Here is a 16,655-nt window from a genome sequence, read left to right as displayed (position 1 = left end):
CGTTGTGCTCGCTCAGCGCTTTCCGGACGTTGTTCTGCTGCTCCCAGCAGCAGCGCTTCCCGTGACCCAGCATCGCGCTTCTCCAGCCGGTCAGACGCTGACTGGAGCGGAGCCAGAGCTAACCCTGGGATGGCGTGTTTTATTGGCGAAAGGACACAACACGCCGCCTCCGAGACCGCGAGCTCTGCTCTTGACCACATTTCGCTCGAGCATCGTCGCCCCTCCTGAATGCATCGTTTCAAAAGTATGATTATAAAAAATGAAATAAATGGGAAGAAGCGAGGCCTGTACGCCGGAGGATGAAGCGTCCGTCGTCGACTTTGTTTGTAAAGAAAGCCGCAGGGTGTTTCGTTAACCGAAGCCACTTGGCGTGTGCCGCATTCCGAGCGACATCTGTTCCCGCTCGCCGTCCCCCGCCGCGTGATTCGGGGACCCGGCGCTGCATCCGAGCATCGGGACGCCGTCTTTGCGAGGCCCCGCGATGCGTGCAAAGGCGATCTTGCCGGATGACGCGAAGCAGCTGCGTCGCTTTGGCTCCGCTAGCTCAGAGGAAGGAGAAAGCCAGCCAGTCGTGACTTCCTGGAGTCGCTCGGCACACCTGTGAACGCTCGATGTGCCGCGCAAGGCCTGGTCTCCGATGGCCGAAACCGATTTCGACTCGACTTCTTTTGTCGCTACACCAGACTCCTATCGCTGGGGCTCATCACACATATGTATTCCCGTATCTGTTCAGGCTCAAACTTAATCTTCAGCGTGTTCTGGTATTATGCAATTATAATTACATTTACATTTTTATTTATTTAGCAGACGCTTTTCTCCAAAGTGACTTCCGATGAACTCTATGTAGAGTTATCAGCCCACACAGCTTATTCACCATGGTGACTTACGCTGCTAGATGCACTACTTACACTGGGTCACTCATCCATACATCGGTGGAACACACACACTCTTTCTGTCACTCACACACTATGGGGGAATCTGAACAGCACATCTTTGGAGTGTGGGAGGAAACCAGAGCACCCGGAGGAAACCCACGCAGACACGGGGAGAACATGCAAACTCCACACAGACTGAGTGGGTCTCGAACCCACATCCTTTCGCACCACCCAGCGCTATGAGACAGCAGCGCTACTCATTTACTATAATAAATGCATTGTTTGTTTTTTGTAAGAATAAGGAAAGGATTTCTGCTGTTGTAGCAGCTTTTAAATTACACACCTGCGCTGTTCTGTCTGTATTGTCATTATTATTCTTTCCTTTGCAAAAATGCGAAGCGGTTTAGATGCTGTAGTAATACCGATGTGGGTACGCCGGGACTCCCCGATATCATGATATCTTCGATGGTAGCAGTTGGAAATGCGTCTGATGCCCACACTTTGCGCTGCCTGTTGGAAAGAGCTCAGAAAAAGGTGTTGAGAAAAGCGGCGTCATCCCTGAGCTCGTCTTCGGCAGGTCGGTGGCTCGGATTCGCAGGAGGGCCTTGCTGATAAAGCGGGAGACGGGATTAGGGGAGCGGGTCCGATGCGTGTGTTACGGTAATGCACAAAACACACAGTTTTAAGACGCAAACGCCGGCAGCGTTACAGAAGGCCGTCGCTATCGTATTGTGTCCGAGGAACAGATGTGCAGCGCGAGTCAAAAGTACCGATCCACCTGAGAAACTTGCAAAGTTAAATTATTAATAATGTAATGGTAACAGTATGAAAGTATTGGCTGATAAAGTTACATATATATGTAGTATGACATATTAATTACTTTAAATAATTTGTTATATATGATTAACTAATTTGTTATGTATACCAAATTATTTAAATAACTTTTTTTATTGAAATTGTTTCATTTATTTATATATGTAAATATATGAGAGAGAGAGCGCGCATGTCTTTCCAGTTGAATAACACACCTCCGCTCTGCTTTTTTCTCCGTCTTATGTACCATGCTCCCGCTGAAATGATGTTCCTGCTCTGCAGTTGGTGTTCTGGGTTCGAACGCCGAAATGTGCATTTTCGTGCAGGATGCCGCCCCGTTTGAGTCCAGCTTGTGCTTCACGCCAGCGACCACGCGCAAGATGCATCACGCCGGCTGACGGCATGTGCTCAAACTTTTGATTCCGTAGACTGGGGATGGAGCCTCGTAGCCGATGCTCCAGGAATGTTATCCCCACCTACGCTAAAAATAGGCAAAATATTTTTAGTAGGATTGACCGACGTGTTTCAGCGGGCATTTAATCAGTTCCAGTTATTTACCTAGTCGGTGGTTAGGCGTGTTTGCTCGAGCGGAGGCATCGAGGCATTACGTAAATATTCACGCGGGCTACTTTCCAAGATTGCGCAATCGACTCGTCTTATCGGAGGGTGCTGCTCCCTCGGTGGCCCCGGGCGGCGACGCGATTCGCAGCGGGGCACCGGCCGAGCGGGAGCCGCACCGGGGCGCGTCGCCGCCGTCCGCGATTAGGCCTCGGCGGGCGAGGAGATCGCGGATTCAGTTGGGCGCGGTGGTCCGAGGTCCCCCGAGAGCTTCCTCCGGTGTTTTACGACCTCAAAATGGATTCGCGGCACCTGCTGCTGTCAGGCCCGGAGGTGCCGGGAGAGATCGCCTCGTCTCGGAGGAACGGGAACTTTGAACGATCTATATTTACCTGTTCGGCATCTCGTTGCGGTTTCCAATCACGGCTGACTTAATGTTGTGTAACGAAGAAGCTCCGCGGCCGATTTGCGACAACCCCGGGAGTTTTGTTTCGGTGGGAGCGGAGGCTTCGCGAACCCATTATTGCGCGGTTGAGTCGTGCGCATCCCGGATGGCGCGGGAATTATCTCGCCGTTAAGTGTGCGGGAAGCCCTCTTTGCTCCGCACCTGCCGCTGGAGAAATGTGTTTACTCGCAACCATCTCATCTTACGAGAGTAATCGCCCTAGTTGAGCGCGCTGTCCCCCCGTGGATGGCGGGATTCGCATCCGCTCTCCCGCAGCGGCGCGCTTGAGCCGGGCTGTCGGTAACCACGGCGCTGCGATCCAAGCCACACTCTAACCTGACCGTAATCCTCAGATCTGTCGTGTCATTAACCGAAACACCGGTCCGGTGCGATAGATGCTCCCGCTGCGACCCGCAGACATCCACGTGACTCTTGCGTGTCCGTCTGCAGATGACGAAGAAGCGCTGAACTCCATCATGAAGGATCTGGCCGCCTTGGGCCGCTGCTGGCCTCAACTCAACAGCGGCAGCAAGGCCTCGAGCAAGGATCAGCTCTTCAAGCAGGTATGCTCGGCGTCCTCTGAAGCATCTTGCCCGGGAGAGCCGGAAAACCAGCTGCGCCGCGCTCCTCCGGGACCCGAGGCTCCCTCGCTCACGCGTTTGCAATTCATTACCTCTCGGCTAATCAGTCATCCACTCAACCCGCTTGACCTCTCTACGCGAGAGCCCCTGAGAATGCGGGCAAGTCGAGCGCTGCGCCGCCAGAGTGGTTCTCAGCAGAAAAATACCACCGGATGACCTACCTTAACATTTTCCTGTCTTTGCGGTATTTCTTTTCTCCGGCGCACGTCTCGGGCACGGCGGCGAGAGTCTCGGCAGCGCAGCTATCTGGGTCGCCGCGACCGCTCGCTCGTTTTTCCGTGGACGGTTCGGCCGAGTCGAACATTCGCATCCTTCGCCGCCGCGTCGATTTGGCCGACGTCCAGATGGCTTTGAGGCCGAAAGCGTGACGACGGCACAGCTTAAGCTAATAGTCACATGGGTGTTTCTCTTTTCGTTTACCAAAAATAAGCCTTGGCTCGGACCGGCCGCGCGCTCGCCTTGACACAAAGGAGGGAGTTTCCCTTTCGCAGCACGTCGTCTTCTGCTCCGCTGCGCCTTTCCCTTAAAGCACAAAGCTGTAGGATCGTGTCCAGCCACCCCCGAGGCATTTCGGGTGGTGCTTTTTGGACCTCTGCCGCTCGCCGCGGCACACGAGAGCTCCCGGGTGAACGGCTCCCCGCACGGAGGGAGGTGCCTCGGCCGAAGCCCGAGCCCCGTCTGGCGACGCGGCCCCCCTCGCGCTAAGAGCGAACGCGTCGCGTCGGCGTAGCAACGAGACCTTGTTTTCATCGCGTCGCTGCCAAAATTTGGCCGCTGCCTCCTTCCGCGGAAGAGTCGCGTCAGCGCCGTGAGGCCAGCGCTTCTCGACGGCCCATGCCGGCTCTCGGGTGTCGCCGGGCGCTTCGCCGCGCTCCTCCGGCCTCCCTTTTCTCTGGGATGGAGGCGAGCGCGATCTCTGAGCGGAGCAGATGGCCTCGGTTAGCAGCGCTGCGTAAACAGAACCCCCTTTTCGGTTCGTCCGCCGCATCCTTCATTCCTCTGGCTTTCCCCCCCGCTCGGCTCTCCAAAACGAGACGCGGCATCACGATTCTCGTCGCGATCCATACGTATAGTCGGTCGCTTTCGGTATTACTGCCACTTAGGCCATTCGGCACTTGTGCAACTTACAGATTACATACGTTATGTCGTCTTAAAATCGAGTCTCCAATTCCAGCTATTCCCCCGAGGGGATCGGTAAACATCTGTAAACGTACGGCTCGACGATACGAGGTGCCTGATAAGAACAAACTGTCGGAACACTTCGAGTTATTTCTCGCTTGTCCTTAGGACCCCGGTTTCTGCTTCTGCCATCAATTTATTTTGCATAGTTTTTTTTTTCCTTTGAGTTTCACCCAGATGTTGGGAACGAAATCTCCTTTCCGCGCAAAGTTTACGTTGAAAAACTCCCGACGCCGCGTCACCTTTATGGCAGGCTGGATTCGCGTTTGTTTCTTCGCTGCAAAATAATTCCCGGATTGCATGTCCGTAAAGGTGCAGAGGGCGCGTTGTGTTCCAAAGAAAGAACAGAGCCCAAAATTACCGGTCAAAGTGTAAGGTCCACATCGAGAAATTTGCTTACGCAGTTAACTTGCACAGGTATATGACTATTGTCCCTTTATCGTCACGATTAAGGAATTTTCTTCCTGTTTTCACTGTTTTTTTTTTTTTTGCTCTTGTCGTCATGGGAACCGGGACAAACCAGTGATTAGCGGCCTTTTATGAATGTAACGGCAACACGGTTACCTCTTCCACGCGTCATCTGCGCTCTTTCCTCTCCCCTCGGCAGGATCTGCGGATAAAGCTGGAGCACGAGGGCGAGAAACGGTGAGTGGGGAGACTCTCGTGTCGGCCTGGCTTCGCTCCCCGGGCCCTGTTTTCGAGAAAAATTTGACAGGGTGCTTTTTCACGGCGCGCTGCGGGTTCAAGTCGATGCAAATGGGACATCGCCGGCGGCTGTCGAAACCACGCGACGGCGCAGGAAGCGGGACGCCTTTGCGTTTTCGGTCTCCGATAGGGCGGCGAGCCTCCGAACGAAGCGCGGTCTGCAGCCGCTGCAAACCGCGACGCGCCGCAAGAAGTCTCAAGTTATTATTTCGACAAATTGTGACACCATATCACATCGCATGTATATCACACGCCGGACCACCTATATTTGACATCATTCGCACAAACGCCGAAACTCCCGAACGGGCGCCGTCGCCCAAAGCCGCGTCACGTGGACCGCAGCGTAACGGTAGCTGTTTATGCGGCATTTAAAGCCGGTTTAGCACCTCGTTAGAGAATAAACCCACCTTGCAGTAATTCACCCCTTTTTAATATCGTGCAAAAAAACACTACATCATCACTTTGAACCGAGGTCATTTTTGCAGCCCTTTAAAGTGTTTCGTTTGCATATTTACTTTGAACATAAATCAGCGTCCGTTTGGGCAAACGCCCCGGATAGTCGGCCGAAGCGGCTGCTCATTAAACATATGTATGTAAATCGGCTCCGGTGCCGATTTAGGACGGAGGGATTAAAGCGGAGAGCGGCGCGTAACCTTGAACGCACCAGGAGCTCTACCAGATGCCCCGCTGCGGGTTTCCTGGCGGTTCCGCGAGCCCCGCGTGGCCCACGTGCCCTGCGCGCACCGCTGCCGCGGCTCGCAGAAGCCGTTTCTAGGTGGGCGTGTGCCTCCAAAGCCGCTGGGACCTGAAAGAGGAAGTAGCGCCCTGCGGGGGTGAGGCGGTAAACAAGCTCGCGCAGGAAGGAGATGCACGCGCCTCCGATCATTGGCCCGAAGAGCCTGCGGCCGACCGTCACCTGTGTCTGCCTCTGCCTCACTAGGGGTGCGGTGGGGTGGGGTGGGGTGGGGTGGGGTGGGGGGGGATCCGCACGGTCGGTGTTCCGCTGTGCCCTTTAACCTTTTGCCGGAGTTTCCTCCCGAAGGGTTAATCGCACCCACGCCGCATGGCGGATGAGCACATCCCCGCGTGGCAGGAGGTCAGATGTTCTCTTTTCCTCCCTCTAAATCTGCGCTGAGCTCTCGGGGGGGTCCGGTCGATGTTTAGACGCAGGACGAAGTCCGCCGTTGCGCGCACCGACTTGGCCGAACTCCCGTTCGCCGGCCTCCGGCTGCGGCTCCGCTCGCCGTAGACGTTCCGGCGGCGACTCGGCCAGGATGGCCGGAGCACCGCGGTGCCGGGGAAACGCCGAGGACGTTCAACGCTGACACCGCGAAGACCTGACCTTGCGCTCGCTGCTGCTCGAATAAATTAGTGAAACACGAACACAAATGCATCATGCAAATGAAAACATTGAATGAAAAACGTTCAAGAAATTCAGACGAGAGAAGGCGGCGTCGAAGCGGCACTTATTGTGATTTCAACGAACCTGCAGGAGCGAGAGGTTTATTAACACTCTTGTAGAGTTGCGGTCACTCGGCGTTACTGCGGATAGTAACGGAGTCCCTCGGAACGGACCGTGCCGTCCGGCGTCCTTCCCGGCGTCCTCTCATTTGCCCTGTCCCATCGCAGCATCATTCCGTTCCCGAGGCCGTTGAAGTTCCGAGAGCTTCTCCAGAAGGTGACCAATGCCTTCGGACAGCAGATGGACTTGTTCTACGCTGACAAAGAGGTACCGCCGAGCGACAGATACACACCGATAAGGCCTCGATGGGGCTGTTGCCTTGGAGCCCCGTTTTAGGAGCTCTCGATTTTGTGGGGTGAAACCGCTACGCGGGGTTATTTTTTACACTCTGTGTGTGTGGTGTGTTTGTGTGATTGCCCCCCCCCCCCCACCAGCTGCTGCTCCCCTTGAGGTCCCAAGAAGACCTGGACAGGGTCGTGTCGAACTTGGACCGCAGCCCCGCCGCCACCAGCCTTCGACTCGTGCTCAAGGCGCCCCAGGACGATCGGCCGAGTCCGGCCGACGCTCGCCTGCAGGTATTTGGGGTTTACCGCGGTCTTAGAGCGGAAGAGGGAGCCTCAATGCCTGGCCTCACGAACAACCTCAGTCGCGGTAACGTCGGAGCCGGAGACCCGATCGGGGACTTTCACTCGGCAAACGTGTCCTGTTCACCTTCTCGGAGTAGTTAAGGTTAAAGATTGAAGGTTCACAAAAAATGCAAGAACGCATGTCGGGGTAATAATTAGACAGGACGGCTTTTCGTCACGTCGTTCTCCGGGAATGATGTCATCGAACGGGGACGTGCTCTCGCTCATTTTCCTAAAAATCTCGGCCAATCAGCGGAGGCATTAATCGCCAATTTCCCGTTCAGGACCATAAAGCATTTTCCGCCTCATTAAGTGTTATGCTAATGTCCAGTCACATGTTCATTGAAGCCCCAGGAGTGTATAGGCAGTAAGTGAGTGTGTAATTAGAATATTTTGGAGACATTTCATTATTTTAGATTTATTTATTTATTTATTTATTTATTTATTTATTTATCTATCTCCCACTCAGTTAATTAAAGCATTGTCTCTTTCTGATGAGCTTGCTAGATGTCCGTCCCGTTTTACCGAGAGCCGCCGGTCCTCACAAACACGTGCGCGGCGCCTGTGTTATTTCCGTCCAGGCGTAAAGCCGCTGCCCGAGCAAGTGTTACTGTTACCGTGGTACCGAAGCCTGCCCCGCTCCCCCACCCCCCACGCGCATTGTGACCTGATTATGTTAATGATCGCGTTGTCGAAACTGCCCTCCCTCCTGTGTAGTACCTGCAGGTGAACCGCTTGGACAAACGGAGCGAGATGATATCCACGACGTCGCTCGTGAACCTCGAGGTTTCCCCGTTCAAAGACGCGGAGAGAACGCGCAAGCACTCCACAGGTGGGTCTCCCTCTGCTCCTTGTTCTCTCGTCCCCGCGCTGCCGTGCCTCTTGCTGCCTGGGCGTCTCGTCCGTTACAAGAACCAGATGTTATTTTATCGTTACTATTATTATGTCTTCTTTTTTTTTTTTTATCCCCCACCCTCTCATAAGTGCACCTCTCGATGGGATGTCATTAAGCGGTGCGATGGCCTCATTAGCAGGGATTTGTTTAATCGTTCGACATAAGCCTCTGACAGTTTTCCTGCCCATTAGCTGTTAATTAATTGGATACACCTTGCAAAGTGTGAGTTCGGAGCTCTTCGCCGTGGACGGCCTCAGGAGCAACCCGCGGGGAGAAGCGCGTCATGGAAATTTGGAAAGGCGAGGTTTGCAGAGGAATCCCTCTGGGTGGGGCTGGGGTGTCTCGGTAGAGGGGAGCAAGGTCCTGCGAGGTCCCGTCTTGCGCGGTGTTTGTCGGCCGTCGCAGCTCCTGGGGTTAATACGTTCTCCAGAATGCGAAAGTCGTGTTAGTATTATCGCTTCCACAGAAATCCCCCGCCCCCGTCAAGCGGCACATCCGTGCATCGTCCGCAATCAAATCAAACCTCATTTGCAGGCACGCGATAAGTGGCGTCGCTCCTAGAGCTTCTACCTGCGATTTATTTTGCTCAAGAGGGTGATTGAGCTTCTTAACCACCTGCCGGGGGGCTTCAGTGCTGTTTTTATAGCCGGCGTGTAACAGCGGGAGGGCGGCGCCTTCGTCGGCCGTCGTTTGCGTCGTCGGTTGCGAGCGCTCGACGCCTTGCGCCCAGCTGCACTGCGCGGTGAGCGGGGGCCCCCGTGTTCGCCGAGTCCCCCCCCCCCCGTCATGCGGCTGCACTCGAACCGTATCCGTGCCTCCTCCCTGAGCGGTGACGCGGGGCAGCCGCCCTGTGCCGCGCTTGATAGGATTGCCACGGTGGGCGGCGGAACGGGGGCGGGGCCTCGCGTCCGAGCACGCTCCACGCCTTTGTCGTGCCGCTCCGCCCACGGGCGCTCCGGGACCGCGGCCGTAGGCTGCTGCCATGTGGCATCTGCGTGACGGTAACGGCAGAGGGGAGGAGGTGACTTCACGCCACTGCGGCTGAACGAAACTGCCTTGGTGACAATGACGTGAGCGGCGTGAAGTTCTGCTTTTAAAGAGCTTTTACCACGACGGCCTGTCCTCGTGTCTCTGCCCCGCCGCTCTGGCTCCAGGTTCCCTGCGCACGGGCCGCAGCTCCCCCCCTCCCGGCAGCGTGCCCGAGGAGCAGCAGCAGATCGCCCGCCAGGGCTCCTACACCAGCATCAACAGCGAGGGCGAGTTCATCCCCGAGACCCTGGAGCGGAACGTGAGTTCCCGCTGACGCGTCCTCGCTCACCCTGCTCGGCGAACGAACGAACGAACGAACGAACGAATCTGTCCTCGGCCTCACTGGGATCACGCTCGTTCTTTCTTCAGATCCTGGAGCCTTTCGGAAGTCCGGACGACTCGTTATCTGACAACTGTCATTCCCTGGACCAGTCGCTGGACAGGTGAGGGGGGTCGTCATCCTCTGTCGTCGGTGTGTCAGTGCGTACCGTGCCTGAGCGCGCTCGCGTGTGTGTTTGGGTGGGAGTGTTCAAGTTAAAGCGTTTCTCCAAAGGTGATTCAGGGTTCATCTCAAACCAGTCTGCGCGGTGAAGGGGTGTCTTCGGGGGAGGGGGGGCCTCTGACGTCAGCAGCCTTCGGCGGGGCGGCGGCAGACCCTGCAGGCAGGCCAGCCTCGAAAGCACCCTGCGATCGCCGCGGCGATGGGCCGCTTATCGGCGCGGCCGGACGTCACTGCTGGTAACAAGGTTACCTGCACGTGCCGTATCTTGGCCCGCGAAGTGGCGACAATTGCAGGAAACTGCAGCACGGGATACCCCACCCGCTCCGTACGTGCACGCCAACCCGCAGTGACCCCTCTTCGGTGCCAGCTTCCCTGCTCCGCTTCCGTTAATGGCACCTTTACGCAGTACCGTCACGCTCCCGAACGCTGTACCGCAGTAGCAGTGTAAAATATGAACATTATTCTATATTAGTATATTTTCAACATGATAACGTGTGAAATTAGTGAAAAAAATAAACTGGGGACTGCTGCAGAGGAGCTGGGAGGACATTCTGGCTCATTTATTGATCGAACTTTTTTACCATGTGAAAAACAAACCGTTTTCCGGAAAGTGGCCTCAAATTTTTCGGCGCTTCTGTAATTCTGTCTCAATTTTCTAAATTTTGAGGAATAGTTTGAGTCTGACGCCGACTCCATATCCGTTGCTGTAATGGGTGGCACGGCGAGTAGCTCTGCTGTCTCACAGCACCTTGGTGGTGTGAGAGGATGTGGGTTCAATCCTCACTCAGTCTGTGTGGAGTTTGCATGTTATCTCTGTGTGGGTTTCTTCTAGGTGCTCTGGTTTCCTCCCACAGTCCAAAGACATACTGTTCAGGTTCAACCATAGTGTGTAACACAGAGAGAGAGAGAGAGAGAGAGTGTGTGTTCCACTGATGTATGGATGAGTGACTCAGTGTAAGTAGTGTATCTAGCAGTGTAAATCACTGCGGTGAATAAGGTGTGTGGGCTCATAACACTACATAGAGTTCATTGGAAGTTGCTTTGAAGAAACGTGTCTGTGAAATAAATACATTTAAATGATGGCATAGTTAATTATAAATTACATGAAAAAAGCTACACGTCAGCACTTCTTCAGTTCCAAAACATCTACAGCAGTTTCCACCTTGTGTTCGCTGTGTAGGTTTCACCGACTTTTCTGCTTCGTTCCTCCTGGTTGGAAAAAGGAGAGCGCCGCACGCGGGCCTGGGGACGTTCAATGTGAACGGATCCCAGCTCGCCTCCGTATGTGGGGCAGGCCGCGCTGCGAACGGGGAGGGTTCTCGAAACGAGAACGAGAGAGTTAAGGACGAAAATAGCCCCAGTCATTTGTCTTCCTCTGCCTCTTTGTCATTACAGCCCCCCCTTCTCCCAGGCCGGCAGGGACAGTAATTACCTGAGCCTCGGCTACGAATACAAAGGTAGGAGACTCGGACGGCGGACCCCGGCGCCCCGCGGGGAGCCTCGCGACCGAGGCTCGGCTCTCGTCCACCATTAGAGCGGCCGGCCGGATTTATTCCCGCTTGATGCCGTTCTTCCTTCGCAGCCTTTATTCCCCTAATGAGAGAACGGTGGCAGTACGGTAACGAACTCGTGAAGGATCGTGACAGTTGACGGCGTGATGAGGAGGAACGAGGATTGGCGTCGCTGGCGTTCGGGCTCGCCCAGATTGCTCAACGCTGTTGGGTAAAATGGCACGTTCCGGGTGCACCGTGCAAGCCGTATAGCATTACATCAAATTGGCATTTCCGTAAAAGCTGCATATTAATTGAAGCCTAGTGAATGTTGTGTGCAGTGAAACAGATGTTCTAACAGCAGGCAGTGTCGTGGTTAGATTTGCTACCGCTGGACTTCCGTATTCAAATTCTGCCGCTGCTCCAAGTACCCCTGAGCAAAGTAAAAGTTACCCTGCTGTATAAGTGGATAAATCGCTGTATGTAGCTTAGTGTTGTAAGTTGCTTTGGAGAAAAGTGTCATATAAGTGTAAATGTTAATTCTGGCCCTCTAGGAGAAGCATGGGAGAAAACATCATGACATATTTTCAGGCTGTTGCAATTTTCCTTTGTTTTTTGTCTTTTGCTTTCGCTTCCTGTTGCTCAAGACAGCGGCCTAATAAATGCAGCCTGTTCGACTCTTAAGTCTGTGGCATTTCGGAAGATCTCTCATCTGGTACAGAGTGAAATTTTCTCAGCGTCCCGGCTCAGGACTGGATCACAACCAAAAGGCGTACACACACGCGCGCACGCGCACACACACATACACACACACACACACACACACAGAGTCCATCTCAAAAGCGGTTGCATACACTTCCTGAAAACATGACCTCACATGAACACGCAAGGGCTCATCCATACACGCAATGCACAGTTGAACCCCCCCCTCCCACAGCCCGTGCTCTCCGACGCAGTTTTCCTGCACTCGGACCATATTTTCTCCCCGTAACGTAACACAGCAGGGATGAATCAACAGTGTATTCTGCTGCCAGTGCTGTGGGTTTGTTCTCTTCCCATCCTGACACTTTTTTTCCACATTCTGCCGCACCAAAAAAAGCCCCAAATGCTCCATCTCCCTGGGAGACGGTAACAAAAACAAGGCAGAGGACATAGTGACTCGGGGCTCCGCGCAGCTGCTTTCAATCGCGCGGGGCCTCGCAGCTTGGTGGCGAATAGCCTCGAGCGGCCTGCAGCCGCTCGCCGTCGCTCGCTCGGAACTTTGCGCGGTTTTCCTTTCGCCGAAGCAGCTATCGGTCTCTTTCATCCTCTTGCTCTAGAGGCTCTGTGCCGCACCTCTTCTGAAGACAAATAGAGCGAGGCCTTTGAAAGTCCTGTGCCGCTCGTACGCGTTTTTCGTTCGAGTCGATCTCATCGCTCCACGGTTCCCCCTACAGGCAGACATGGAAAAGGCGGCACGTTCCCCAGGCAGTTCCACCTGCCCGGCCACAGAAAGGACTACAAAGACGGTGAGTTTCGGCGCACGGCCGGCGCCGCTCCTCCCGCTCGGTCTCAGCCGGAACGGTTCGGCGTCGTCGTACGCAAACCGGGAGTTCGTTCACACCGTGCAACTCACTTTAACCGGCATCTGGTCCGGCCGGGGATTACCGCGATTTATATTCTGTTCGTGCTCCGTGTTCACTGGAACGGCAGTACAGTGCTTTACTACAGCTACAGCTAGTAGGGAAGTCTTAAACAGGATATGGTGTGTTCCTCCTGGAGCCTGAGGCAGCCTGTCTTCACTGACTGTTCTCCATTTCGGTCCTGTGTGTGTGTGTGTGTGTGCGTGTGTGTGCGTGTTTCCGCTCCCTCAGGCCGGAGGACCTTTCCACGCAGCTTCATGCCCCAGGAGAACCTGTTCCAGCTGGTGCCGCCCAGCCGCACGCGCAGCTACGGGGACGGAACGATGCACGGCTGCGACACTCGAACCCTGGACTGGTCCCTCGAGATGAACGCTCAGCTTACCTGCCCCTCCAAGTGTGAGTGTCCTTCGTTTACCGCGTTTGCGCACACGCCCACGAAACGGAGTTCGTTCGTACGTCTTACGTCACGGTGGGGTAGTGGTAAGCGCTGCTGCCTTTGGACCCAAAGGTTGCAGGATTTAATGGATTCAAAGGTCGCAGGATTGAATCCCAGCTGCAGTCCCCTTGATAAAGATACTTACCCTAAAATTGCTGCAGTAAAAAAAAATTACTTAGCTGCATAAATGGATAAATCATTAAGTAGCTTAACATTGTAAGTTGCTGTGGAAAAAATTGTGAGATAAATGAGTGAAAATGCAATGTAAGATCACAAAAATGAACCGTAGATTCTGTATCGGAGGAATAAAGAGGACTACAGCCAAAAAAGCTGCTTTTTTTGCACTGTACGCCAGTGCTTCTTAACCTTTTTGCCCCCAAGGCCTCCCTCGTGTCACGTAAAATATTCCAGGGCCCATTAATGAGATTATAATTGTGTTTATTACACTTTCCACCTGTCAAAACATGAGAAAAATGCTTTGAAAAGTATTTGTTCATTAAAACAAAAATACTGCTTCCCTTTTGATATGTTTCTTTCCAAATGTTTTCTCAAGGAAAGCATTGCTTTAGAATTGTGAGGCTCTTACTGATGAAATAACAACATGCTAAGCAGTAATGTAGTATTTTTTTCCTCCCCAGCTAGGGATTGTGGGTAAGAATCCCACCTGGAGTAGGGAAGGGACTCCAAACTGATCGTTCAAACTGATCTATAAGTCCAGTTTCTGAACCCCCCCCCCGACACACACACCACCACCACCGCCCTGCTGCGATACCTTTGAGCAGAGTTCTTGTCCTGAACTGGTACGGTAAAAATTACCCTGCTGTATAAATGGGTGAATCGCTGTAAGAAGTGAAGTGTACAAAAACCTCGCATTGTAAGTTACTGCAGAGAAAGACATCAGGGAAATGAACAGCAAACGATAATAATTTATATATATATATAATAACTTGCATTGCTTTTCTCGCACTTCTTGAGTCAGAACATCATGTCATGAAAGAGCGTTTCTGCTTTCCGTCTTTTACTTCTAGGGGCAGTTGGTAGCGTAGCGGTTAGAGCCGTCGCCTGCGGACGGAAAGGTTGCTAGTTTGAATCCCAGCTGCAGCACCCTTGAGCAACTTACTTACTCTAAACTGCTCCAGAAAAATTATCTGGCTCTATACAATGGTAAATACAGACACCCTCCTACTTACGTAAAATCCGAATTTACGTAAAAAATTCCCCGCATGCATTATTTACGCTTTTATTTTACGCAAAACATCTGAAATCCATTGAATGCAAGTTGGCATAACCAGACTAGGCAGGAAGCTGCATCTTCCCCGTTCCCGCGTGTTTTGAGCTGCGAACACATCTCCTCTCGTTAGTTTAGTGCTTTTTCCCCCCATATTTTTTGCCCATTTCATTATTCACAATACCTGGTGGTAAACGAGCACTTGAAGGAAAACGAGAAGCATCTCGAAAGCGTACACCAATCGACTCGGAGATGAAATTGAAAATAATAAGGAACTATGAAGGTGGACAAAGATTACGGTCTATAGCACGGGAACCGGGGTTGTTCGCAGGTCGTATCGACTGTGAATACGATAGCGAAGATGCACGTATAAAGGAGAAGTGAAAGGAACAGCTGGCATGAAAACAACGCTAATAACGAAGAAACGTCAAGGTGCAATAACTGAGATGGAAAAATTATTAATAATATTATTATGCTGAATGGTGGGGGAGGAGGGGAATCCGACACACGTAACTTTCGACTTACGTAAGGGGTTGCAGAGCGGTCTGTTTGCATAAGTCGAGGGGGGTCTGTAACCGTAAGTGCCTTAAGATTGTAAGTCGCTTTGGAGGAAAGTGCGAGATAAATGAATAAATATAAATGTAGTCTGATGCACCAACCCGTGTCCTTCGCAGCCCAGACCCGCAATAAAGAGAAACGCAGTCGGGGAAGGCACGGTCGCAACGTTTCCCAGGTCACGGCATAATCGTGGCAATAACAGCTTTTAAAATGATGGGAAAAATCAGTGGGAAAAGATGTTGTACCCTCAAGGAATATTTAATTTTTGCTTTTCTTCTGAGAAATTATTGTCCCTGCGCTCGCTGATTTTGCTCATTCTGTTAACAGAATGGGATTTTAATAACCATAAATTTGTTATAGGGTGGTTTTTGTGCTTTCGTGCTGCGTATAATGGCTTGTTTGACTGCGCATTGTTTAATAGGGCCCTGATTAAATTTGAATCGGTACAGAATTTACATGAAAAGCTTCGCTCCGGTGCTGAATTTTAAACAATCCTGCGATCGTCGCCCCCTCGCCGCCCACCCACCGGCGGAGCCTCCTTCTGCAGAGGAATGCTCTGTGTATTCCAGAAGTTTCCGACCAAACTGGCACTGCTGCGTCACTTTTAATTGATCCCTTTCAGTGACTCAGCTGGACCGGCATCCAGTAAATCCCTTTCCTGTCAGTCTAGACGGTGATGAATGCGAGGCTGCGGCGTGAGATGAATTACGATGAGCCGGGATTCGGGTTACGCCGTAGTCTGTGTCGCCGCCCGTCGTCATTCCCCGTCTCCTTGTCTCCCCCCTCCATCCCCCGCAGCCCCTCAGGGACCTGTCAACTGGAGACTGGGGAAACTGCTGGGTCGGGGTGCCTTCGGAGAGGTCTACCTCTGTTACGATGCCGATACGGGCCGGGAGCTCGCCGTCAAACAGGTGCCCTTTGACCCCGAGTGCCAGGAGACGAGCAAGGTTAGTGAGGTCCCTGGAAACGTCGCTTTGGGTCGTTCCGCGAAGCCTGATCTTCAACCCTGCCCCCGTTTCTTTCACGAAACACGGTACCGGCCAAAAAGCGCGAGTCCACTTGCCGGGAAGTAGGCGCGCGCCTGCTTAACCGGTTTGATCCGGAAATGAGCTTCCACGTCTACCCAGCTCTTCTGCCGTTATTTCGAGGCGCCGGACACTCGTGCGTCGCCTTGCTTCTCGCTCTGCCGCCCGGTTCGCCCGATGCGGGTTCTTTCGCAGGGGGCCGAGGTGCGCTCAAACTTTTGACCGGTACCGTGGATAGAGCCGCGCCGCCGATAGAGGCACGTTGAACGTCCGGCCGTGACCCCGGTATTTGTGTGCACGTGTGTGTGTCCCCGTGCGCAGGAAGTGAACGCGTTGGAGTGCGAGATCCAGCTGCTGAAGAACCTGCGGCACGAGCGCATCGTTCAGTACTACGGCTGCCTGCGGGACCCCGAGCGCCGCAAGCTCTCCATCTTCGTCGAGTTCATGGCCGGGGTGAGCGACGCGCTCGACGCGCTCGACACGCTGGACACGCTGGCCTGTCAGAGCACACTTCGAAAGTTTGTGAGTGCGAATGGTGCCCGGGAGGCCGGCGGGAGGACGCGGGC

General features: G+C 53.5%; 1 protein-coding gene across 1 annotated transcript in view; it reads left to right on the top strand.

The window, feature by feature from the left end:
* The window catches only part of map3k22 (mitogen-activated protein kinase kinase kinase 22), a 40,272-nt gene that overhangs the window by 16,855 nt on the left and 6,762 nt on the right, over positions 1 to 16,655 (top strand). Inside the window, exons 5-16 of the mRNA XM_029253485.1 lie at positions 3,142 to 3,254; positions 5,119 to 5,156; positions 6,846 to 6,945; positions 7,113 to 7,253; positions 8,022 to 8,136; positions 9,354 to 9,487; positions 9,598 to 9,671; positions 11,126 to 11,187; positions 12,657 to 12,728; positions 13,074 to 13,238; positions 15,863 to 16,011; positions 16,411 to 16,542. Coding sequence (XP_029109318.1) covers positions 3,142 to 3,254; positions 5,119 to 5,156; positions 6,846 to 6,945; positions 7,113 to 7,253; positions 8,022 to 8,136; positions 9,354 to 9,487; positions 9,598 to 9,671; positions 11,126 to 11,187; positions 12,657 to 12,728; positions 13,074 to 13,238; positions 15,863 to 16,011; positions 16,411 to 16,542 — 1,295 coding nt within the window. The remainder of the gene's footprint in view (positions 1 to 3,141; positions 3,255 to 5,118; positions 5,157 to 6,845; positions 6,946 to 7,112; positions 7,254 to 8,021; positions 8,137 to 9,353; positions 9,488 to 9,597; positions 9,672 to 11,125; positions 11,188 to 12,656; positions 12,729 to 13,073; positions 13,239 to 15,862; positions 16,012 to 16,410; positions 16,543 to 16,655) is intronic.

This window comes from Scleropages formosus, chromosome 7, assembly GCF_900964775.1.
Source record: "Scleropages formosus chromosome 7, fSclFor1.1, whole genome shotgun sequence".
Lineage (NCBI taxonomy): Eukaryota > Metazoa > Chordata > Actinopteri > Osteoglossiformes > Osteoglossidae > Scleropages > Scleropages formosus.
Note: the sequence above shows the minus strand (reverse complement) of the source record. Positions and strands in the feature narration are given on the sequence as shown.